The sequence below is a fragment of the Aquarana catesbeiana genome, linkage group LG03 (assembly GCF_042186555.1).
Source record: "Aquarana catesbeiana isolate 2022-GZ linkage group LG03, ASM4218655v1, whole genome shotgun sequence".
Taxonomy (NCBI): Eukaryota; Metazoa; Chordata; class Amphibia; order Anura; family Ranidae; genus Aquarana; species Aquarana catesbeiana.
The window spans coordinates 498,068,550-498,095,605 of NC_133326.1; the positions used below are offsets into that span (position 1 = coordinate 498,068,550).

A 27,056-nucleotide genomic window follows, 5' to 3' on the forward strand; every position below is an offset into this window, starting at 1 on the left:
GGCAAGTTTGAGCCAACATCCGTCGGAAAAAATCCATGGATTTCGTTGTCAGAATGTCCGATCAATGTCCGATCGTGTGTACGGGGCATTAATGGTCACAACATACAGGGATATACGTTTTACTATTGAAATAAACACATTCACACACACCCACACAGGTTGAACTGTGGATGGACTGGTGTCTTTTTCCAGCCTTACCAACTAAGTAACTATGTATTGCAACTGTACTGTCTTCTCTTTATTTTGTAAAGCTCTGCGCAAACTGCTGGCGTTATATAAGTCTATTATAATAGTTTGTTGAATTTAATGTTCTGGCAACAGGGTTTCTTCAATCATTCAGAATTCAGTTTTCATTGATCTGGCTCTATCAAACTGAAATCTGGTTGGCTGATACAGGTTACTCTCCTTTGCACATTACCATTTCTCTCGGAGCTGCTTTATTTAAAAAAGACCACTACTGTACTATTTGTGCACCAAACAAACAGTGAGCTTTAAATACCAAATAAAAGACAACATAATATTTTTCAAATATTTCTCGCAAATGATAACGATGATTCTGTTGTGCCAAAGGCTTGATGGCCAACGCTGTCTCTCACTGCGAATATATTTCCATAGCACAGGAATCTGAATGAATCTGAGAAATACACGTTCATGCAATGCATTTTAACATCAGTGTTCATGTGTTTATACAGACCCCCTACTCGGAAATCCTGGTTCCAATCTGTCTGCTTCGCTCATCTCCTAAGAGGGGTTAACAGTGAAAAGACTCATCCCCATTCTGTGCCAATCACCTGAGTGTGAGAGATACAGAGAGAGAGAGAGGAAGAGGGAGAGCCGGCGAGCAAAAACATCTCTCCAGCAAGCTGGCCTCATCTCCCAGCTGTGGGCACAGAATCTGACGGAGCGAAACGGAGACGGGGAAAGCCCCGAGCAACAGGATGAAGCGGTACCAAGAACATCATCTGCAGCAGGTAGGTAACAGGCTTCTTGTGACTACAGACATAAACCTAGAAGGACTCTGTATTCCTCTAATTCCATTCACTGCTCTGTCTACCCAACACTGTTTCTTTACGATTCTCAATAGCATACAGCAGGCAAGGTACCTGTTATACACAGGAATGCAAATCTTTAGCATAGGAAATAATGGAATGGCTTTATTGTGAATGAAACGACAATCTGGAGAAAGCAGAGCGAGTATTGTAATTGGATTATTTGGGAAGTTGATCTAGAGGCAGACATTACGGTGGAGAAAAAAAGAAATGAAACGCAAATGTTGTTCTTTGATATAGTGGGAGCAAGTCCTATTTATCTGTGCTTTGTGGGTTTTTTTTTGCTAGAGCGGAGATACAAGTGGGTCTTGATGTGTGTAGAAAAAAAAAAAAAAATGATTTTCTCAGTGTAGGGGACTTCTTATGGATTAACCCCTTCCATGCATGGCACATGAAAGAGTATAATGTCTATAGAGTCGGGGATTTTTGGCCTTTTCACTATATATATATATATATATATATATATATATATATATATACACATATTTTCTTTTTTTCATATAGGTATACCCTACCTATGCATATATAGTTACATAGTAAGTGAGGTTGAAAAAGACACAAGTCCATCAAGTCCAACCTATGTGTAAAACTATCTATCCATCTATCTATCTATCTATCTATCTATCTATCTATCTATCTATCTATCTATCTATCTATCTATCTATCTATCTATCTATCTATCTATCAATGAGTGAACAATGAAAATACCTAACTGGCTATGTCAGAAGCATTATTAAAGCAGACTTCACACCTATGTGTTGTGGTAACGCAGGCACGTTTAAACATGTACCACAATGCACATAATCAGGGCGTTATTCATTCTGAATGGCACCCTAACACACAAAAGCAACACATCTCTAATGCATCTGAGTTGTAGTGTACCACAACTGCTTGTAATGCATTACCTTACGTTATGGCGGGCTGCGTCAGAAAAACAAATTTTATGTGTGTTGTGGTGCATTGACAGGCCATTCAAACAACTAGGATGCAATGCGCGTTAATGTGTGGCATTATGACACCACAATAGAATGGTTAGGTGGGAAGGGGGCCTAAGGCAATTGGCTTAATTTACTCACATCCGGCAACCAGCACTGTCATTTATAGAGATAAGAATATTCTGAACAGTACAGTATAAATCTAAATAGTACAGGGCACCAACAACCCCCCCTTCCCGACATGTGTGCCCTATTTTGCTTCGCAAAATTCCCCTCCTGAAAACATTTCGACCGTCTGACAATTTTAAACACATCTGATCGATTTTTAAGATATTTGAAGGTGGAGGTTATCTGGAAAGCTATAGCTACAACAATTTTTGTAGCACAATCACACCACTGCGAGCAGCAATTATTTGCTACATAAGTGGAATAATGGGCTTCCTATGGTGTAAGTTACACAAGTGGCATGTAGCCAATGGTAGTGATTAATCGTGCACATTATGGGCATTGTGCAATCATGTGTGCTTAATTGCTACTCCGTGCTATTTGTGTAGTTTCCATCATAGGAAGCCATTTTTTCCATCACTGCCAATTCTAACCTCTCCCAAACGACAAAACTTTTTAAAATGGGAGGGAGGATGGAGACTTTTCTCTAAACAATCTGCAGACTGAGGCATATGTTATCCAAGGCAGAACAACATCATTCTCAGTCCCCTTCCTACATACCTAAACTATTCGAACTCAGCAACCTGCATAATTGGGCTTTCACCCAGACTCACATTCACCTTACACTGAATACAACTATGTCCCCAAATGAACGTAAGCCTTGTACACGTGGGCCGAATGTCGGCCAGTTCAATAGAAACCGGCCAGCATTCGGCCTGTGTGCACGGCAGCTGGTTCGACAGAAGCCGGTCGTTCGGCTGGCTTCTGTCGAAGGCTCATGAACAACAGAGATCTGCCTCCCGAAAACTGGCTGCAGTTTTCTTACGGGGGGCTGTCCCCCTGTCAGAACACAATGGCTCAGCAAGGGAGATCACTGTACTAACATTGGATTTTTTTAGTACAGCGACTCCAACCAAAAATGATGCCTTCTGTGTTGAGAACAAGGCTACTACAGCATTGGGAGCTGCTGGTCTAGCGTTATTGTCCTTCTATAGCAGGGGTATCCAGACTTTCTAAACAAAGGGCCAGTTTATTGCCCTTCAGACTTGAGGGGGGGGGGGGCAGACTGTGGCCAGCAGGCGTGGAAATTTTCCTGCTATCAATGGGAGTAAACATCACCACATTTGGTATTAGGGGAGGAATAATGTGCCATCCTTGGTATCATTCAGAGAAATAGTGCCCCATTGTTGGTGCCAGTGGGAGAAATGGTGCCCCATTGTTGATGTCAGTTGGCAGAATGGTGTCTCATGTCAGTGGAGGGAATAATGCCCCAAGGGCCAGATACAGGCAAGCAATGGGCTGCATTTAGCCCCTGGGCCACAGTTTGGAGACCATTATACTACAGGGTATCCAAGAGACACTGTATAACCTAGCAAGATCAAAAGGTAATTGAAGCTAAATGGGAAAACAAAGATTTAAACCCCTAGGCCCTGAAGCAGAAGCCTAGGGCCCAGGGGATGTCCAGGTGACCTAGTTATTATTATTGTTATTATTATTATACAGGATTTATATAGCGCCAACACTTTATGCAGCGCTTTGTTACAGTCTTTGATCTCCTGCAGTAAACCCAGATGGTAATGCAATAGGGGAAATTTACTAAAACTGGTGCACACAGAATCTGGTGCAGCTGTGCACAGTAACCAGTCAGCTCTAACTTCAGCTTGTCCAATTAAGCTTTGACAATAAAACCTAGAAGCTTATTGGTTACTATGGACAGCTGAACCAGATTAAGTGTGTAACAGTTTTAGTAAATTCCCCCAATGGGTCAAAGCTCTACACCTGCCTTTCACTTCACAAAGGATGACATACTTGTAGACAGTTGGGGGGAGATTTACTAAAAGTGTGCAAAATCTGGTGCAGTTGTGCATAGAAACCAGTCAGCTTCTATGTTTTACTGGCAAAGTTTAATTGAACAAGCCAAAGTTAGAAGTCGATTGGTTACTATGCACAGCTGCACCAGCTTCTGAGTGCTCCAGTTTTAGTAAATCTCTACCTCGGTGTCTATTGAGCCCATTCCAGTAGAGACAAATCAAATGATGGCTACTCTACTTACTGCACACTGTGAGTTCACTGTATGCAATGAAATCAGGCTACAGGAGAGAAACCTATGTACACTGTGTCAGACTGAAACAAGGCTGGAGTTTTACTGTAGTGTATAAGGCTACACATTGCTATACTTTTCTTAGCTAGGTTAGGACCAGTAAAAGAAGAAAATGTTCAGTTTAAAATAGCAGAGGGTTGATTTGTATTTCAAACGTTGTGTGCCTACAGATGCCAATGATGAAAAACCACCCCTGCATATACAGCCACCTTTATAAGAGCACAAAATCTGCACTATCCCAATAAAAGAACCTGCTATGACATTTTACGCTGGTACAGTTGACCTTATCATAACTGGCATATAAATAATGAAACAATTCCTGCAGGCCAGCCATACAAGGGTAAGGTTTACTATGAAAGCAACATGATTAGGGGTTCACATGCAACCAATAACGAAAATAACAATGGGCTGAAGGACATAATATATTCCTGTGAGTGATACATCCTTCAGCTCATTGTTTTCATATCACTATAAATGAAACAAAATGTATTGAGCTATCAACAAGCAAAATGTATGATCTTTTTGTTTATCAGTCACGTTTGAAAGTATATCCTGATATCATTCCTCCAATAAATCTTTGACAGTTCTACTTTTCTCCTAACCTCTTCACTGAATGAAGGAAAGTATGATCTAAATGCTTGTATGACCTCCTTTGTAGGTCTACAGTATGGGCATCTTCAGAGAGGTAGGTATAGAAGTTAAAAGGAGAAACAAGTGCATTGACCTGTATGGTAGCCATGTGTTTGACCTCCTTCTAAAACACATCACCTGCTTCAAGCTGCTTTTGAAGTGTCACTGACTTGTATGGGGAGAGAAGGAGCTTAGATATAAACATAAGCCCTTGTACACAGGTCCTTCAACTAAGCTGTGTTATGTGCCTCCTCACCTTTTATCTTTGCATCCAAAACCCCTCCTGGCCCTTAGCTCCTCCGTCAGAGCTGCCAAACAAATTTAAGAACATCTGCAACCAGCAGCTCCATTAATACCTTGAAATGACACAAAGTTGTGTTACTGGCAAATTATTTTCATCATATGGTTTTTTTATTTATTTTTTTTTGTCAGTAAAGATTGTTTTCATGATTCGGATGATTGTTCCTATAGCTCCCTGCCCTAGTCAGGGTAAATTGAGTTTTTGGTTCTGCTGTAATCAGTGGAACAATCTATCTTCTAGGTCTGGCCAGATTTTCCTAAGCTTGGTAGTTGATTGTTCCTGTCTGAGTTATGAACAGGGCTTTTTTTCAGCAGGAACTATTGGGAACTCAGTTCCACCACCTCTGGCTCAGGTTTTCTGCTCCCTGCTCACCACTATCACTTGGTAACACTGAAGTCCAGCTTCTGCGTTTACAAGTGATAGCTTATCTCCCAGTAGCTCCCACAGGTCAGATCTCCTGCGCAGATCCCACTGAGTGCCGGACAGGCACAAGGAAGATACAGAATGGGTGCCCAGGGTTCAGTGCAGTCATGGGCAGGAGAGGGTGCGTGGTAGGCTACACCCTCTGTGGTCTCCATTTTTCCCCTGGTGACCAGTTGTTGATGCTCCTACTGCATGATCTCCCTTGCAAGTGACTGTAGTATAGTATAGTATACTGGGAGGTACTACAGCCGGATAGGTGCTTCAGCTTAATATTGCAACAAAGGTAAGAAATATGACAGATGGTGGAGCTTTTAAGGAGGGGGGAGAAGATGAGGGCAGTGGAGGGAGGGGTTGTATGCACTATTTGATGCCATTTGGCAGGTATGTGTGTGTGGCGGGCATGGTTGAGTTCCTGCACCTATTCTCTGAGAAAAAAAGCCCTGGTTATGAATATGTATTGGACATCAGCCAATCCCTGGGAAGGGGCACCCAGAAGGTGCTGGGGATATGAAAAATGTTTAACAGGGCTGCTTTGAGTGTTATTATCCTGGGACTATTGCCCCTTGAAAGGCAGCCAATGTATATTACTGAGAAGGATGCTATTGGACCTCAGCATGTGCTGGGCTCAGGGCCTGGAAGAGATTCGACTAAAGCAGGGTTCTCCAAACTTTATAAACAAAGGACCAGTTTACTGTCCCTCGAACTTTAGGGGGGCTGTGTGGCAGGCGCAGCACTATGAAGTGCCTTATGCGCTGTGGCATTAGAAGAATTTTATTTCTGACCTTTTAGTCCAAATAAGACTATCTCTTACTCTATAATTCCTCTAGCGCCATTCTATGGAAGCAGTAGGTTTAAAGAGCACACCATACTTCTATGATATCTTCTTTATTAACTTCAGCTTTTCTTCATATATAACACTGACAATTTAGCAGCAGGTAGTGCATGTACAAACATGTGTTGTATAAAGTATAACAAAATGGCGAATCAACTGTTCAATCTTGTCATTTTACATAAAATGGTAGATGTATTTCTTTCTTCAGTATCTGTACTTTCACTTTAAAGTTCCTTAGACACTTTATGATCTCTCTGAGAGGTATATCTGAGGCTTAAGAAATAGTTTTACTTGTTTGATATTGCAATTTGCAGTTTGCACACTTGTTTGCTTGTTTGAACGTTTGCTATAATGTTTGAACGTTTGTTTGAAAATTTGTTTGCTTGGTTTGTTTGGTTTGGTGGAACTACAAGTGAACACATAACTAGTTCAATATACAGGCATACCCCACTTTTAAGTACACATTTGGGTTTATTTACTAAAGCTGGAAAGTGCAAAATCGGGTCACTTCTGCATAGAAACCAATGAGCTTTCAGGTTTTATTACCAAAGCATAATTGAACAAGCTGGGGTTAGAAGCTCATTGGTTTCTATGAAGAAGTGACCCTGATTTTGCACTTTCCAGCTTTAGTAAATAAACCCCATTGTGTACTTAAAAGTGGGGTATGCCTGTACAGTTCTAATCACATTATTTAACAATAGTAACATATATGACTGTATTAAATACCTATTTTGGCCACTTGCTTCCATAAAACTGAACTCTGGCTGGATCTGCAATCTGTTCAGGTCCACTCTCTCTGATATAATGAGATCTAGCAATGTGCTGGGTAATTTCCAGACAAAATAATAGGTGTAAGGCTGGCAGTGATTGGCCAAAACTCTTGCTCAGTGTGAGATTGGCTGTGATTGGCCAAATCTCCTGAGAGTCACAAAGGCTTAATTCTATGCTTTCTGGTTTGCTTCTGTGAACACAATATACAACTGTTTATATGACATCCATATATAAAGTCACAGTAAATGTGCTTTTTATCTCTCACATGTGAGCATATAAACTATATTAAGGTTATTAGCAGGTCTAGCTGTATATGCATGTAAGTCACATTAGCAACCTAGGACAGGTCTTAGCTGGCCAGCTACAGGCCGGACTGTGGCCAGTGGGAGAACAAAATGTCCTGGCATCAGTGGGAGCAAACAATGCCCCATCATTGGTATTAGGAGGAGTAATAGTGTCCCATTGTTGGTATCAGTGGGAGATATAGTGTCCCATCATTGGTGTCCATGGGAGGAATAGTGACCCATCATTGGTGTCAGTGGGAGTAATAGTGCCCCATCATTGGTGTCACTGTGAAGAATAGTGACCCATTGTTGGAGTCAGTGGGAGGAATTGTGTCCCAACATTGGGGTCAGTGAAAGGAATATTGCTCCATCATTGGTGTCAGTGGGAGGAATAGTACCCCCTCATTGGTGTCAGTGGGAAGAATAGTACCCCGCTGTCGGGGCAGGAACTATGGCTCACTGTTGCTGACAGTGGGGGGAATATTGCCCCAAGGGCCAGATAAAAGTAAGCAAAGGGCTGCATCCAGCCCCTGAGACGCAGTTTGGAGACCACTGGACTAAAGGATATTTGCTGGAGAATATCACATGTGAATGGCCCTTTTTCTTCCTCATTGGAAAGGGCTGAATGGAGTCTGGGTAGCAGACAGCTGTCCTTGGACTTTCTGAGTAAGACTTTGATTATGGATGCCATGTTTGCATGTGCTTGGGGATGTAAGTGCCAGATGTTGCTGCAAGGACTATGACTTCTCTTATAGAGTTCCAGATTAGCTGCCCATTCCCTCTTATCTCCAGCAAAGACTGTTACAAGAGAATTTTGTCTAAAGATTGTCCTCCTGCAAATTTCTGGAATAAAAGTTTGGAATATCCTGCACTCTATCCCTTTCTCCTGTTTGCTACAATAAATCTACAAAAAAAAGACATCCCCTAGACCAGTGATGGCACACCTTGTCACCCCAGATGTTTTGGAACTACATTTCCCATGATGCTCATGCACTCTGCAGTGTAGGTGAGCATCATGGGAAATGTAGTTCCAAAACATCTGCGGTGCCACTGTCCTAGACTGAGCTTGTGTTGTTGGTGCACTGCACATGGAACTGTGTCTGGGTCTAACAGCCTCTGAACTTGCAAAGGAGACCTGGAGTAATCTACAGCGACCCCTACATTCCTTTCAAAAAAGTTTCAGTGGCCTGTCTTTATACCAATGCAGGACATGCACTGTATGCAACAATTTGTAACAGAGAATTGACTTATGATCGATTTAGGCTGATCTTTTGGACATAAATAAACACAGGTGATCAATGTTGAATTGATCCCCATGTTGTCTATTAAAACGGATCAGTTTGGGAAAAGTATGATCTCTTTTGCAATTTTTGGTTTTAAGATTGATTCATCATTATTCAAAACAAATATTTTAAGCTAATAATCAGTTGAAGGATAGTTGAAAATTAAGTGCCAGTTTGTTTGTTCTGAAATTTCATAAAAATTCAGGTAACCAGTAGCTGCATTTAGCATACATATTTTAACCAAATCAATTAAGTTTTACCCTTTTATATAAACTCAACTATGTTTATCAGAACCAAGTTACATGATTTTTACTGCTAAAAAAGTTATAATCAAATTTAGAATAAATTATTTTAACCAATTCAATTAATTTGTTGAAGTAGTTGTTCTCTGATTAGATCTGCATGTGCATGGTCACCATTTGATGAAAATCTCCTTTAGATTTACTAACAGCTGTGGTGTATGAGAGTAGGACCCTGTCATAGTCCAAACTAGGGACAAGGTTAGTTTCTTCTTAGTTCCCAACTACAGGTCCCCACTTCCTGTCCAGTTGGGAGATAGGTATGAAGGACAGATGGAGTTCAAGAAATCGGAGTGTGAAGCGAAGATGTAGAGCGTAAGGCCGGCCATAGATGGTTCAAATCTTGGCCGGATCAGCAGGAACTGGCCGAGATTCAAACCATGTATAGGCAGGCTGAGTGTACCAAGTTGATTGTACCTAACTTGATCGATCAACCAGCCTGCCAGATTAAACGAACATGTGTAACTATAAAATTCACACATGAATAATCCATAGGGTTATATCTTACAAATGGGGGCCCGAAGAGCCTGAAAACCAAAAATTTTATAGACTACTATGTGGCCAGTTGCATGTAAATTTAAAGTTCCAACAAGAAGCAAATGTAACCTTGTTATTCTGATGGTGTGCATGGTGGCCTTTACCTGTGGAAAAAGTGTAAACACTGGCTCAGGCAGGGAACAAGTGGTGGCCAGGAGAAGGAGAGCCTGACCTCTGTCTGGAACACATGCCATAAAAACCTGTTCCGTTTTTGCATTCGAGCAGGGTGGGTGGACCTGATGGAACCACAGAATTAGGGTCCAGGCCAGGTCTGATGGACCTGGCCTGGAACCACAGAATTGGGGCCACCAGCAATTTTGTTTTATAGTATTTGTGCAGTCCCCTTGCCACAGGCCTTTCAGCCGTGAAGATAGAGCAATAGATCAGGAAAACGTTTCCCAACTCCAACTCAGGCTGTTGGATATTTACTAGCATTTCCTAATTGCAATGTGATAACGTCATCCAGCTCTGCTTGACGTGTTTTGTCGTCAAGACTTTGTCAAAGGGCTTGGGTTACATTATAGAAAGAATCAGTATCGTATAATTCTCAAGAGTATGTCTTTTATGATTTTAATTTTTTTATTGTGGTGTGATGGTGATTATTTGTATATTAATTTATTGAGAATATATTAGATTTTCAACACTAGTGAGTGCTGCACTTTATTTATGTTTGTTTATTTTATGCACATATAGGGCTCTGTTTTAACAGACATTGTTCAGACAGATTAGTACATGTGCAGCCTCTTTTAGATTTTGGTGATGCTGCTCATACTTCTCACACCAAACTGTTCATGATTTGTGTACACACTCCAATCTTTCCTATGTTGATTAAAATGCTGACCTCTTGCTACATGAGATACCTTTCTATCTGTGCTGTGTAACATCAGAATTGTGAGTTAGGAGGGGAATCATAGTGTTCTGGCCAGTTAAAGCTTCCAGATAGGAGATCATCTGGTCCATGTTTCTTGGAGAGAAATGTGAGTTTGCTTTCTATGAGACACATACTATGTTGCTTCTGGATGTCAGCTGTGCTCTGTGTTGTACATCAGACTGTGGGGTTATAATTGTCACTAAAATATAAGCTACAAGTGGTGGAAATGAGGTTGCTAAGCAGAGCAGCTGGGCTTAATTTCTGTAAAGTGTGAGAAGTGTCACAGCTCAACATTGTCTTCCAGCAGAGCTGCTATTCCCTTGAGTCAGTATGGGATGTGCAGTACTACAGTGTGCTACAACCTGCAGGAGGGTGGGGGGGATCAACCAGCTTCATTTCTGTGGCCTGATCTGGTTTTGTTTCCTGGTATAAGATGGTGATCGGTGGGCTTCATGGTGTACTTTTACCACTGTTGGGAGAGATAGAGCTCTGCCAAGACCACTTTACCTGTAGCCACTGTGCCAAACAATATGGGGGAGCTGATGGTGGAGATTTGGGGTTCTATTGAAACCCTTTACAAGGTGAGGTTTGGATGTGTCCTCCTCAGGTCCACTTAAAGGAGAAGTCCAGCCTGAGCTTTTTAGGCTGGGCTCCTCCTCTGGGAGTGTAATTCGTTTTGCACTCCTGTGACCCATTTTCAGCGGAGAATGGTCTGAAGTCCGCTCTCTGTTGACGTCACCAGTCCCAAGTCTGGATCCGCCAGCTGCCTTGATAGATGGCAGTCTCAGTGTCCCTCCACAGCTCAGCGCTCCAAAGAGCGCGGGGGGGCAGAGCAGGAGAGCTGCTGACTGACAGTCAGCAGCTCTCCTCTCAGGGATCTGTGAAAACCGAGCCATCCATGATGCAAATCTCGTGTTCCCAAAGGTGCTCTATTGGATTACGATCTGTTCACTGTGGAGGCCATTGGAGTACAGTGAACTCATTGTCATGTTCAAGAAACCAGTTTGAATTGATTTGAGCTTTGTGACATGGTGCATTATCCTGCTGGAAGTAGCCATCAGACGATGGGTACACTGAAGTCATAAGGGGATAGACATGGTCAGCAACAATACTCAGGTAGGCCGTGGCATTTAAACAATGCTCCATTGGTGCTAAGGGGCCCAAAGTGTTCCAAGAAAATATCCCCCACACCATTACACCACCACCTTTAGCCTGAACTGTAGATGCAAGGCAGGATGGATCCATGCTTTCATGATGTTTATGACAAATCCTGACCCTACCATCTGAGAACCCAAAAACTGCAGATTCTGTGGGTGGGTCTGTTGTCTGGAGCTCGGTGGGTGGAGTCGTGATGTCAGTAGACTCCCCGCCCACCTCTACCTAGCCCTTGTCAATATGCATTTTCTCCTGTGTATTTCTTACACTGAACTTTTGCAATGATCTCTAACATCCAGTGAAAAGACAGGAAAGTAACCACATGACTTCAGCATGCCAAATCATGCTGAGGTGTGGAACAGTCAATCTTTGCAGAGCTGCTGAAGAAAGGAGTGGGGGTGGGAATTAAAAAATAATGCATGTCTTAGGCTAGTGCATGAGATATGTAAATCACCTGTCACTCACAGCAAGGGAGAGGATTTGACAAAGTTTTTCTCTGTTTGTCAAGTTTTATCTCACTGAACAATAAAAGAGGATTGCTCAGAGCTGGATTAACTCTTTGTGGCAAGACTGGGCTCAAATGATAGGAAATCTTATACTCTAGATTATGACATAAAAAAAAAAAAAAAAAAATTTGGGGTTTACATCCAATTTAAATCCCCTTTCTTCCCTATTTTGATGCTTGGTTTGAACTTCAAATCATCTTCATGTCTAAGGCTGGGTTCACACTGGTGCGACACGACAGCCGTCCTACTTTGGATCCGACTTTGCCCTGCGACATGAAGCCGGCATGTGTCCGACTTTCAATGAACGGGGATCCGACTTGGATCCCCGCCAATGCCGGCACTGTGTTTGGTATGAATCTTTAGGGGGGAACTCCGCGCCAAATTTTAAATAAAAAACCGGCATGGGTTCCCCCTCCAGAGGCATACCAGGCCCTTGGGTCTGGTATGGACCTTGAGGGGAACCCCCTACGCCGAAAAAACGGCGTGGGGGGTCGCCCCCAATCCATACCAGACCCTTATCCGAGCACGCAGCCCGGCCGGACAGGAATGGGGGTGGGGACGAGCGAGCGCCCCCCCCCCTCCTGAACCGTACCAGGCCGCATGCCCTCAACATGGGGGGTGGTGCCTTGGGGGAGGGGGGCGCGCTGCGGCCCCCCCACCCCAAAGCACCTTGTCCCCATGTCGATGAGGACAAGGGCCTCTTCCCGACAACCCTGGCCGTTGGTTGTCGGGGTCTGCGGGCGGGGGGCTTATCGGAATCCGGGAGCCCCCTTTAATAAGGGAGCCCCCAGATCCCGGCCCCCCACCCTATGTGAATGAGTATGGGGTACAGCGTACCCCTACCCATTCACCTAGGAAAAAAGTGTCAATTTAAAAAAAAACACTACACAGATTTTTAAAGCATTTTATTAGACAGCTCCGGGGGTCTTCTTCCGACTTCGGGGGTCTCTCCGGTTCTTCTCCACGCTCTCCGGATCTTCTGCCGGGCTCCTCCGCTCTCTTCTGCTCTTTTGCCGCTCTTTTGCTAAAGCGGAGGAGCCTGGTCTTCAATCTTCTGCCTTCTGCCCTCTTCTCCTGATGTTGACACGACGCTCTCCCCGGCTAGAATGCTCTCTGTGCGCTCTGCTCTGACTTATATAGGCGGTGACCCCGCCCCCTTATGCCGTCACAGTCCCTGGGCATGCTGGGACTGTGACGTTTAGGGGGCGTGGTCATCACCCGATGACCACGCCCCCTTATGCCGTCACAGTCCCAGCATGCCCAGGGACTGTGACGGCATAAGGGGGCGGGGTCACCGCCTATATAAGTCAGAGCAGAGCGCACAGAGAGCATTCTAGCCGGGGAGAGCGTCGTGTCAACATCAGGAGAAGAGGGCAGAAGGCAGAAGATTGAAGACCAGGCTCCTCCGCTTTAGCAAAAGAGCGGCAAAAGAGCAGAAGAGAGCGGAGGAGCCCGGCAGAAGATCCGGAGAGCGTGGAGAAGAACCGGAGAGACCCCCGAAGTCGGAAGAAGACCCCCGGAGCTGTCTAATAAAATGCTTTAAAAATCTGTGTAGTGTTTTTTTTTAAATTGACACTTTTTTCCTAGGTGAATGGGTAGGGGTACGCTGTACCCCATACTCATTCACATAGGGTGGGGGGCCGGGATCTGGGGGCTCCCTTATTAAAGGGGGCTCCCGGATTCCGATAAGCCCCCCGCCCGCAGACCCCGACAACCAACGGCCAGGGTTGTCGGGAAGAGGCCCTTGTCCTCATCAACATGGGGACAAGGTGCTTTGGGGTGGGGGGGCCGCAGCGCGCCCCCTCCCCCAAAGCACCAACCCCCCATGTTGAGGGCATGCGGCCTGGTACGGTTCAGGAGGGGGGGGGCGCTCGCTCGTCCCCACCCCCATTCCTGTCCGGCCGGGCTGCTTGCTCGGATAAGGGTCTGGTATGGATTGGGGGGGACCCCCACGCCGCTTTTATCGGCGTAGGGGGTTCCCCTCAAGATCCATACCAGACCCAAAGGCCTGGTATGCCCTTGGAGGGGGAACCCATGCCGGTTTTTTATTTAAAATTTGGCGCGGAGTTCCCCCTCAAGAACATCTGAGCACAAGTCGCGTGCCAAAGTCGGATCATGCAAGACGGCAATCCGACTTTGATCCGACTTCAATGATAGTCAATAGGCTGAAGTAGGATCAAAGTCGGACCAAAGTAGTACAGGGAGCATTTCTAAAGTCGGAACGACTTGTGTCGGACCAGTTAGGACGGCTCCCATAGGGAAACATTAAATTTCACACGTCATGCGACATGAGCTCCCAATGTCGGAGCGTTTGTCGGACCAGTGTGAACCCAGCCTAAATGCCTAAATGCACTGAGTTGCTGCCATGTGAATGGCTGATTAGCAATTTGTGTTACCAAGAAATTGAACAGATGTACCTAATAAAGTGGACGATGAGTGTAGATAATAACTTGCAAAACCCTTCTCCCACAATTTGCATTGCCTTTCTTATGTTTGCACACATCAGCTGCTACACAGCCAAAAAGATGCTGCCTGCAATCACACCTGCCCAACCTCCCTATTGTCACATTTGTAATGCCCATTCTCCTCATATATCTGTAGCAGCATCCTGTCTCCTCCTCACTGTCCTCAGCACAATGACAACCACCACCAGACCTATCATGTCCCCAACTGACCCAATGACAGTAATCCACACCGATCTAGACATGCAGTGACCCCCCACTCAGGACTGACAGTCACTTGCAAACCTCAAGTTTTATATCACAGTATTCATACAACATGTATCATTTTAATGAACTGATTCACAGGACCACACTTCATTTTGTTTTAGATAGCGTGTAACAAATATTCTATCATGTAAAGTATGAGTTTAATATCAAATAAAGGAAACACAGTTGAAAACTTGAAGTGCTACGGGTGTTCTATTAATAAATAGGCCATCATCTCCTTATAAAAATAGCACAGTTTTGTATAAATATCACAGATTTCGTTCCATTCCTTAATAACTCCTTTGCCTAAAAGGACACACTTTTGCTAGTCAGGTAAAATTGTAATCATTATCTACACCAGGTAAGCTTTCAAATCATCCTGACAGTTGGAATGCCTGTACTTCCTAATATGTACTAATATGGAAATAAAAGCAAGGAGCACAGGGTGATTAACATAAGTCATACCTGCACCTTTTATTGTTTGCAGGATGTTTATACTCATGGACTTTAAATTGGTAGTCACAAGTAGACCCTAGATGAAAAAGAGAGCACTCAATTGCATAAAAATCCGAATTTATTTTAACGTCGTATAATAAAACATATTGCAACACATATTGAAATACATTACAAAATTGTGTGGTGTTGTCCCACCTAGGTGAGACCTATATGAACACTTGAGAAACCCTGTAGGTATGCCCATAGATATGATAGACTCTAAAGCCGGTATGTGCAGAAGGCCTTACATATCGCGGGGCCCCACAGGAAATCAATGCACCGAGGGATCACTACGCGTTTTGCATATAGCTTCCTCGGGAGGTCCTATTGATCCTAAGAAACACAATATGTATTACAGTATGTCAATACACGTGTCCTTGGTTCTTTTTCTTTGCTAATATTTTGAATGTGGTGCCACATTCTAAGTCATGTCTCAACCACTTTTCAGGATGTTTATACTCAGTAAAGAGGGTACAACTCTTCCTGGGCCCATATGGTTTGGAGGGTCCATGGAGGCTTGCTATCCATCAAATTTTCTTTCTGACTGTCCAGTCACTTGCATGTGTTTCAAATCTTTATCGATGCATATACTCTTTAAAGTGGAATCTAACTCACCTAAACAAACTCACCTTATTTTGTCCCTTCCCCCTCCCACTTTCACAAATGCAAAAAGTATTCTATTTTTCACTGTTTTGCTTATTTCTGTGCTGCAAAGCAGCACTTCCTGCCAGGCCAGGCCCCGCTGCCTTCAAGGATTGCTACGTCACAGCTATCCCAGGAGGCAGTGTGTTACTAAGCTGCAAGAATCTGCGCATGCACAAAATTGCCACAGGCCACTACAGTGCCCATCCACTACAAGCTGGTGGCATTTGGGCGCATACATGGTAATCCGTCACATGTGTGCTTTCCAAACACTAATCTTTAAAAAAAAAAAAAAAAAAAATATATATATATATATATATATATATATATATATATATGTATATATATTTCCCATAAATGAAATTTTCCTGCCAGCTTGATTGGACCTCCCAAAATAAATACTTGAGACTTAGGGGTCTGGTATGTTATTTCAGGGGACTTTTGGGGAGTCCCCATGCCATTTTTTACAAAAACAAAGAAGCTAGCAGGGAAATGTAAATTACTGACCAATGTTTTTTTTCCTTTTCTTTCTATGATGTCATCTTTGCGATTGCACATACTACAGCAAGAATGACAAAAAATAAATAAAATAGTGGCAACCTCCTGAAAATTCATGCCAGAACCCTTGCCCATAGAGTCTTTCTTTTCAAATATTTTATTGGTAATTTCACATACAACTGCTACATTAAGTTCAATACATAGTATCGTAAGAACATATGACAGTGTACATAAAAGTAATGTAGAAGAACATGAGCATACAGAAAACTGGATAATATAACAGCAGGAGTATTCCTAGTCTAGCAACATGCTGAATCAGTATGATTAGATATACGAAAGACTAAAGGGAGCTACGTTCCCAGTTTTACTACAATAAAGTGATGACCATTCCCCAAGAACAGTGGCGGGGAGGCCACCAGAACCATTGCATGTAACAGAGTACATTACCAATATTTAAATTTAGAGGGTAGGGTGGGGTAGAAGAGTGAAAAGAGGAAAAGTAGTAGTAAGGAGGGAAGCTAGGGGAAGAAGATGTGGGTAGGAGAAAGAGAGTGGGGGGAAGTATGGGCCAGCCCACGCGGGTACAGGAACTATTCCAGAGGCTCCAGGTGATGTTAAGTCTCACCTAAAGTAACACCAGGCTTTCGTCAATATCTGCTGGTAAAAAATGTTCAACCCAGGGTTGCCAGGTTCTAGTATGTTGAGGGACTTTATCTAGGATTCTTGCTTCAATTTTGCTATGTATCATTGCTTGGGTAATCCTATTCTTCATTTCAACTATGTTAAGAGTAGGTGATTTCCAAGCCTTAGCGATCGTCTGTTTGGCTGCGGTAAATAAGTGTAGGAGGAGACAGAGTTGTGTTTTAGTGTAATCTTGTGGAAAAAGGTTAAGGAGGGCCACTGTAGGGCTGGGAGGTAAGGTAATTTGGTGGAGGGTGGATGCCATCTGGAATACCGTTGCCCAAAAGCACTGTACCAGGGGGCATGTCCACCAAATATGTAGATGCGTGCCCCTTTCTCCACACCCCCTAAAGCAGCTTGGAGAGGACTCAGGTAGAATTTTAGCGATTCTAGCTGGAACAAGATACCAGCGCATTAACACTTTATAATTTGCTTCTGAAGCCACAACATTTTGGGATGAGTTTTTTGTGTTAGACCATATGGTCGTCCAGTCATCCAGTTCAAGGGTGACATTGAGGTCGCTTAACCAGCGCTGTGCATAGGTGGGGAGATCTGGGGGCGGCAATGTAAGGTGGGAGTATAGGCGGGTAATGATACCTGGGGCGTGCGGGTCCGAGTCGCACATATGCTCAAACTCAGTCAGAGTGTCTAGTCCAGAGTTAGATTTTATAATTGTTTGCACAAAGTGTTTAATTTGAAGGTAGCGGAAACATTCTCTGTGAGGGAGTTGTGCTTGTTCCTGGATATTTAAGAATGTTTTTACAGAGTCTCCGCTAACTAAATCGCATATGCGAGTCAGACCCGCCCGGACCCAGGCATGGAATAAGGTTGGCTCTGTACAAGCTGGGTAGAATTGGGGGTGGCCTAGATAAGATAGAAGTGGGGAGTGTGGAGAAATTAGTTTAAAGGGGGTTTTCAATCTGTCCCATAATTTAAGCGTGTGTAGAGTTAGTGGATTAGTTATGGGTCTACGTGCTGATGTAGGGAGCCATAGTAAATTAGCTACATTAATGGGATGTAGGTCTATGGCCTCAAGGGCAAACCAAAGTGGTGTCTCTGTTTTAGCGTGGTATAATATTGATTGGGCTAGGCGGGCTGCATGGTAATAGTGTGAAAAGTTGGGAATGCCCAGGCCACCACAGAGCTTGTTGCGAAGGAGAACCGGTTTCGCCACTCTGGGTCTAATAGGACCCCAAATGTATTTGAAAACTTTGTTTTGTATAATCCTATGATAGTAGGGTGGAACTGTAATAGGGAGCACTCTGTACAAGTACAAAAGTTTTGGCAATAGAGACATTTTTACAGCTGCGATGCGTCCTAACCAGGAGACGCATAGTGGCAGCCAGGAATTAAGTAGTGAAGATAATTGAGAGAGCATTGGGAGATAATTAGATTGGAACAGGTTGGATGGGTCTTTAGTTAATTTGATCCCTAAATATGGAATAGATGAGGAGGACCAGTGGAAGGGAAAATTTCTACGTAATGTTTCAAGATCAGCTTGTGGCAGAGACACATCAAGGGCCCTGGATTTTGATTGGTTGACTTCAAGCCCGGATATGCGGGAGAATTTATCTAAGGTGTTCATAAGGTTTGGTAACGTAGTATGGGGTGACGTAATGAACATTAGTGCATCATCAGCAAAGAGGCACAATTTATGGGAAACTGATGCTACTTCCAAGCCTCGAATATCAGGGTTAGATCTAATCAGGGCTGCTAGAGGTTCGATAGTGAGTGCGAAAAGCAGGGGAGATAAGGGGCAGCCCTGTCTAGTCCCCCGTGCGATTGGGAAGGGATCTGACCTAAATCCGGAATAGTGCACATATGCTTGTGGGTGGTTGTAGAGGGCGTTGATCCAACCTAAAAAATTTGGGCCAAAGCCCCAACGCTGGAGGATATAAAATAGGTAGGGCCAGGAGACTGTGTCAAAAGCTTTCCGTATATCTAGGGAGAGGAGATGCATAGGGATCTTACGGGAGCGGGCCAGGTGTTGTAGAAAAATTACACGTCTGATGTTGTCACTCGCTTGTCGTTTGGGTATAAAGCCAACCTGGTCTTTGTGTATTAAACCTCCAATGATGGGATTGAGGCGTAGGGCAAGGATTTTGGCTAAGATTTTGATATCAACATTGAGAAGTGAAATTGGCCTATAGTTGGACCATAGTGTACTGTCAGTATTTGGTTTGGGGATCATTGAGATTAGGGCTGTCAATGTGTCTCTGCCAAAAGAGTGTTGTTTTAGTACAGTGTTAAAAGTATTGGTGAGAAGGGGAGATAGTTCTGCAGCAAATTTTTTATAATAGAGACTGGGAAGGCCATCCGGGCCCGGGCGCTTATGAGGTTTGAGGGTTTTGATGGCTGCTAAAACTTCATCTGTCGTGATCGTACTCTCCATAAGCTCGCGACTGGCTTCAGATAGGGTTGGGATAGATAAATTATGAAACAGCTTCTCCGCTTGACGCAATGGAAACTCTGTTTTAGAATCATAGAGATTTGCTAGCTGTTTACGGAACTCCGAGAGAACCTTAACAGGATTGCTAGTGATTGTGTCTTTAGCCAGTCTGAGTCTAATAGGAATACGAGTACGGTCTGGTCTGCGTAGACGTAAAGCCAGGTAGGTATCCGGTTTGTTCGCTTTAGTGTAGATCGTGTGGCTAGTCCTACGGATAGCCTTATCAGCCGTCTCAGCCAGAAGTAAATCTAGCTCTATTTTAATTTTTTCTAACGTTAATTTGTGCGTTTCGGTAGGGTTGGATTGGAATAAAAGGAAACTATCGTGGTAATCTGATTCAAGTTGACGTAATTTGTGTTTCTTGTCTCTATTAAGGTGCGACGCTACTGAGATGCATGTGCCTCGTATCACGGGTTTATGTGCTTCCCAGAGCAGGATGGGGGAGATGTCAGGGGTGGCGTTGTGTGTAAGATAGTCCTTAAGGGCTACCTGGATATCCAGACAGTATGATGGGTTGGTCAATAGAGATTCATTCATACACCATGATCTGTTGGTTGCTTGTGGAATTAAGGATGACAGACTGTGGTGTTAACAGCACAATGATCTGTCCATGTAATTGGTTGGATGTGTGAGTGGAGGAGGAGTGGGGCAGATGCTATGGAAATGAATATATGGTCAATCCTAGAAAAAGATTTATGTGGGTGTGAGTAAAATGTGTAATTTTTCTTAGCGGGGTTGAATTCTCTCCAAGTGTCCAAGAGGGAGGCCATCTGTATTAGTTTATGGAATTGTGTAGAAGGTGTGTAATGTTCTGGGGCATAGGGTGATTTATCTATGTGTGGCTGCAGTACTGAGTTAGAGTCACCGCATAGAAACAAGGTTCCCCTGCAATGTGTTTTCACGACTTGTAATAAATGTGAAAAAAAGGGGTTTGGGTTTGTGTTGGGGGCGTAATAGGAGACGAAGGTTGTGGTTACATCTTGCAATAGTCCCACGAGAATGAGATAGCGACCTTCAGGATCTTTTATCTCAGACAGGGGGGTAAATGGCATGGTGTGGTGGAAAGCTACCAAGACTCCTCTATGTTTTGTGCTTGCTGAAGCAGTAAATACTTGTGGGTATCTAGAGCTAAAGAAGCTCGGGGTTTGGCGTGTGGAAAAATGGGTTTCCTGGAGGGCTACGACTTTAGTCTTTAAGGATGCGAAGGTTAGAAATGCTTTTACTCGCTTATGTGGTGAGTTTAGTCCCTTAACGTTTAGCGTAAGAATTTCAAGTGGGGCCATTATAGGGTGTTTGTGAAGCCAATGACAAAGAATACAGGGCCCGCGCGAGCTGACCAGCACAAAGAAGGTTAGAGAGTACAAGTGTAGAATCAAAGGGGGGGAGGAAAGAAGGGAGGGAGAGGGAGAGCATAGGGTGTCGGGCGATGTACTGAGTGCTCCCCCTAATAGGGGGGCAGCAAGTCAGCAGTGCCCGACCAATGTGTGCACCGGCTCTGCAACCGAAAGTCCGGTCAAAGAGCGAGTGCACCGTAGAGAGGGTGAGCATTGACTGCTCCCCGCCGCAAATGGGGATAGTAAGAACAATTTAAAGTTAAGTAAGGTGGATAACAAACAATAAAAACAAAAAGAGGAAAAAAAAATGCAAGTCATTTCCTATTGCCCCCAGGTAATGTAGATAACAGTAAAATATCAAAATAAAAGTGGAGGATGGGAAATGTAAGAACGAAAGGTACAATTCACTTCAGTAGCTGATAGGTACATGTGTACGTTCTCGGTGAATGTCGTTCCCATGAGGGGTCAATATCTTGGGATTACAGGAAAGGATAGGGGGGGAAAGAAGGGGAGGGGAAAAGGGGGGGAGGGGAGGGATGTGGATGGGAGGAGAGGGGGGGAAGGGAAGAAAGGGGGGAAAGAGGGGTAGGGGGGAAAAAAGGGGGGGGGGGCATGGGATACTTACTAAGAAGGTGTACCTGATAATTGTGGTTTTTTAACCAAAGTGCAAAAGCTGTATAACCGTTTCATTGTCAATACTTGAATTCGAAACTGGCAAAGTAGCGGGGTTCACCTGGCTCACCATCAGTAGGCCAGGCCAAGCACACGCTAGGTATGTACATTACGCAAGTGTGTATTTGAGAACGGCTTGACAATAATATCAAATAAAAAACTTTTAAAACATTAAGAGAAAGTAGAACAAAACAACTGAACCTGAGGAGGCCTTAAGTGGCCTATGAGCCCTGAAGAGGAAATATTTTCTGAGTGTAGAGTGTCCATATTCGGTAGAGGTCTTCCGACAGGTCTCGGTCGCAAGGAGGGTCTCTTGAAATGAGGTGAAGTCAATCACTGCAAGTGCAACCGAGTACCTGTGTGCTCAAAAAAGAGGGGTAGATAAGAGAAAAAAGTTAGTTCCTTTGTCTTCAGCGTGGGGCTCGGGATTTCGGGCTGAGATAGGAGTGTTCGGATGATCTGGCTGGGGTTCCTTTCCGGATGGATGGCGGCCCTGGGTTATTCCGTCTAGGGGTCGTGGTGTATGGTTGAGAAGCGGATCTGGCTGGTGTGCGAGGAAGGGACGTATCGAAATGGTTGGTCTGGGGAGACAGGTGAAGTGATTCCAGCAGTCTTTGGAGCGATTCTGGGGTGGTGCAGGTATGTTGCTGTCCTTGATAGGAGAATTGTAATGCGAATGGGAACCGCCACGTGTACTTAAGTTGGTGTTGTATAAGTACCTGCAGTTGAGGCTTCATAGCACGACGTTTAGCAATCGTGAGGGGTGCTAAGTCAGAGAACAATTGGTACGTGTGACTTTGAAATTGAAGGGTGTTGTTGTTACGGGCGGCTGCCAGGAGCTGTTCTTTCGTGCGGAAGAAATGCAGCTTGATAATAATGTCCCTTGGTGGTCCGTCTGTCTGGCGCTTGGTGAGAGCTCTGTGGATTCTGTCGAACTCAAGGCGCTCGATAGGTATGGAGGGCTCCAGCTCTTGGAATAGTGCTGTAGTGAAAGATTGCAAGTCATCAATTGTTTCTGGAATGCCTCTGAGGCGTAAGTTTGATCTGCGGGAGCGGTTTTCCGCATCCTCGAGGCGGGATAAAAGCATGGAGTTCTCCTCTCTGAGGGCAATTTGCTCTTGTGCCTGCTCTTGTAGGGTTAATTCCATGTCGTCGACCCTTGTTTGAAGGTCTGCTGTGCGTTGCCCTATCTCGCGTATCTCGCGTATCTCGCGTGTCAGGCTATTGGTAATCTGATCTGATGTTACTTTAAGGGCCTTGTGAAGCATAGTCTCCATAAGTTTCATAAAGGCAGTTTGTGACATACCTGTAGTTGGAACGGATGGGGAACCGCCGAGGCTCTCCTGTATGTCAGTCTCATCTTCACTGTCTGGCATGTCTGGCGTTTCGCTTCTCGGCCTTTTGGCTAAGATCAAGTGTAGTATCTGTTCTTATCAGTTTCCAGGAGGTGGCGCTTGCTTCCGTCCCTGATCTATGGCGAAATAGAGATGGGATTGCGGTTGCTATGCAAAACCTGCTGGAGTGAAGGTGACCTGGAGCGGTTTGTAGCCGAAAGGGAAGCCTTCTGATGGGGATGGAGAACCACGGGGTCTGAACCAGAGGGTCGGGACCCTGGCCTTCTGGCCTGGATTGGGGCGGATCTAGCTCCAGACAGTTATTTGGGAGAGAACGCTTACTCCTGCCTTGCAAGGGGGGGAGGGAGTGGCAAGTACTTCCCGAATGTAATTAGGAGGAGTGATGGGAGCGACGGCAGAGCCTGATGGTAAAGGGCTCTTTCCGGCTTCCTGATCTCCATATCCTTCCTGTCTGTGGTGGGGTCTGCTGTGGTCTGGGCTGGGTGGTCAGGGCTTTTTCGAAAAGCCAGTGGTGAATGTGCCCCTGAAGTGGCAGTTCAGGGGTGCCGTATAGTCACGGTGTGAAAGCACTTGATTTTATGGCACCATGGTCACTTCACCACAACACACGTTTTTCGCACCTGCCTCTTGGGCCGGGCCTTTTGGCCAGGACCAGGGGAAATTTTTATGCCTGGCCGGAGGGCCGGCCATTGTATAGCACAATGGCCACTTTCACTCTCCCATCTCACTATCTTCCCCACTCTTTCTTTTACCCCTGTTTGTCACCTTTTCGTCTTTTTTTGGTTGTCTTTGTATACACGTTTTGTCACTGTGTGGCGAGTAGGGTGTGGGTCCTCGGGCCTACTCTGAAAGTCTTGGGAGGGGGTGGACATAGGCCTTTTGGCTTGGTTCGCTCTCTCCTTTGAGGGGTCTCTCTTCGGGAGAGCCCCACTGTACTTGGGTTGGTCTGCTTCGGCAGTCCTTCCAGTTGTGGGGGTCCGCCTGGTTTCGGCCGGATGGACCCTTTGTCTGAGTACCTCAGTCCCTGTCTGGAGCCTAACGCCCCGGGGGATCAGGGTAAGGTCCTTCCCTAGTGGAGGACTCTGTACACCCGTTGCACGTTTTTTGTGTTTCACTCTCTATGTGTGGGCACTTTTTTTTTGGCACCGGGTGGAAGTTTTTGAGGTGTGTTTTGCACGCCACTGGCTTTTCGATAGAGTCTGGCATGTCTGGCGTGTGACGTCCATCATAGGAGCCGGTCCAGGAGGCAGGACTTGGTGTACTGGTCCCCATGCACTGGTAAGGCTGCACTAATGGACATTGGTGAGGCTGCACTGATAGGCACTGATCAGGCTGCACTAATGGGCACTGGTGACTCTGCATTAATGGGCACTGATCAGGCTACACTGATGGGCACTGATGAGGCTGAGCTGATGGGCTCTGGTGAGGCTGCATTAATGGGCATTGATGAGGCTGAGCTGATAGGCACTGGTGAAGCTGCATTGATGGGCACTGGTGAGGCTGCATTGATGGGCACTGATCAGGCTGCATTGATTGACACTGGTGAGGCTGCATTGATAGGCACTGATCAGGCTGCACTGATGGGCACTGGTGAGGCTGCATTGATGGGCACTGATGAGGCTGAGCTGATGGGAACTAATGAAGCTGCATTGATGGGCACTGGTGAGTCTGCATTGATAGGCACTAAACAGGCTGCAATAATGGGCACTGGTGAGGCTGCATTGATGGGCACTGATGAGGCTGCACTGATGGGCACTAATGAGTCTACGCTGATAGGCACTGATGAGGCTACACTGATGGGCACTGATGAGGCTGCGCTGATGGGCACTGATGAGGCTGCGCTGATGGGCACCGATGAGGCTGTGCTGATGGGCACTGGTGAGTATAATACACTCTTCAAATGTGCTTTAAAATGCATGGTTTTCCCTTTTATGAACAAGAAAACAATGATGGTATGCTGTTGGGCTGGTATAATAATGGGGCTGGTATGAAATTATTTCCAGGGCTGCTTTTTATTCCCAGACCGGCCCTGGTCCCTCTATAAATTGCTGATCACCACCATTATCAGTATAGCATTATAGCTGCATAAATTTCAGTATATATAGACCAAAGTTTGTATAAGCTATAACTTTCACACAAACCAATTAATATACACTTAGGCCTCATGTACACTGCAGCTGGTAAATGGACGTTTAGGAGCAGTTGGGCATTTTTTCAGCAGCCCCTGAACTCTCCTCAATGTTATCTTATGGGTACATGTACACTCAGGTGTATATAGTAGTTTAGAAGCAATCGAGGTTAAAAGCATTTTTCTGAAAGCAAAAAATTGCGTTCAGTTTAGTGACATTTGAAACTGCAAATGTTTGTAATAGCGTGCAAATGCGTCTAAACGCTGCAACTCGCGTTTATAAACGTTTTCTTTTATAGGCGTTTTCAATGGGGAAAAAGTCTTTCCAGAGCCCTTGTTGTTGGCTGCAAGGAGAGAGATAGAGATAGAGATTGCATGCATTGTGGGCATTTGGGATGGTCTACTGAGGTTATCTGTGAAAAACGCTTCTAAACGCAAACACTAGTAAACGCCGCAAAATGCACATAAATGCGGCATGTAAAAGTGGCAAAATGGACATTTTAACTGTCGGTTATTAGCTGTTAAGTTCCAGCGTTCAGAAGAGGTTTTCTAACATCCTGTGTTCATGAAGCCTTACTATTTTTTTTTTTACCAAAGACATGTAGCAGAATACATTTTGGTCTAAATTTATGAATAAGTGTTATTTTTGTTTATTGGATATGTTTTATTACAGAAAGTAGAAAATATTGTTTCTTTTTTTTTCTCAAAAATTTCAGTAAAAAATAAAAAGACCTTTTAGGGTCTAGTATGGATTTTATGGGGGTACCCAATGCAAAAATAGAACAATAACCCCTTGTGGCTTTGTGCAGATGCTATTACTAGACAACATGATTCCATAAAGGAGCCACTGTTCAAGTGAAAGGAGCAGGGTGGGTGAAAGGGGTCCTGATTACAGGACCACAGTCAACCTCAGCACCAATTTCTTTCCATGCAAAAACATTGTCTAAATACCAAAGTTTTGTAGGCCTTTTCTTGTGTAATTTGAAATAGCAACTTGAAAAAAGGTAAATATACAGCAAACAGTTTGTTTTTGCTTTTTCCTGATCTTTTTGGTGTGTTAAATTGCTGATCACGTGTGGGAACGTGATCAGTGGGACGGGTGGGAAACATCTTTGTTTGCATAACAAAGTAATTTCACACCTTTTTTTTTTTTTTTAACAAACAGTAGTCAAGTGACTAGCAGGTCAGTCAAGAACAGTATTTTCTCCTACCCCATTGACTCCAATTCATTTCATCCATATTACCATATTGTATCTGTGACATTTTGGCAAACCAAAAACTGTCAATTTTGCTTTTTTCTACTGTGGTCTTACTTTCCATACAAGGGAATAGAGAACACTGAATACCAATCTTCAAAGCATTGAACTTATGGGCAGAGAATATAGGGTGTTGGGTAGAGCAGATAGTAAAGATCTTGGAAGGAGCAGGGCTCTAGGAATAGATGTTCTATATTGAAAGTGCTGGGGGGAGAGAAGAAGGTGCAATAAAAATTAGCTCTTTAAAAGTACACTTATTACTTAACCAGTTGAGTACTAGCTTGAATACTTTACCCGTTCAGCTTTCAGTGATGTGATAGTTTGGCAAATACTTGTTCATGCAACACTGCACCCAAATGAGTTTTATACCATTTATACCCTTTTTCGAGGTACAGCTCTGTTTGGTGTGGTTTTACTGCTTTAAGACCAACCGCAGTACTGTCACTGTGGCTGGGCGGCACAGGCAGGCTGGATTACGTATATGTTCTGGGTTAGGGGCAGACAGCTCACCATTCCCATGACTGCTGTGTCCACCAGATCCTGGTACTCTGTGTGAAAAAAATTACATAACTTTCATTTGTTGCATGACCGCCCAATTGCCAGTTAAAGTAGCACAGTGGTGAATAGCAAAAACTGACCTGGTCATGAAGGGGGTAAAACCTTCAGGAGGTCAAGTGGTTAATAACACTTTTAACT

General features: G+C 44.3%; 1 protein-coding gene and 1 pseudogene across 1 annotated transcript in view; both read left to right on the top strand.

The window, feature by feature from the left end:
• Positions 1 to 611: 611 nt before the first annotated feature.
• The window catches only part of SLC6A7 (solute carrier family 6 member 7), a 237,857-nt gene continuing 211,412 nt past the window's right edge, over positions 612 to 27,056 (top strand). Inside the window, exon 1 of the mRNA XM_073621084.1 lies at positions 612 to 971. Within this exon, the coding sequence (XP_073477185.1) occupies positions 939 to 971 (33 nt within the window). The 5' untranslated portion in view covers positions 612 to 938. The remainder of the gene's footprint in view (positions 972 to 27,056) is intronic.
• LOC141135809 (U2 spliceosomal RNA) lies at positions 23,007 to 23,139 on the top strand (annotated as a pseudogene).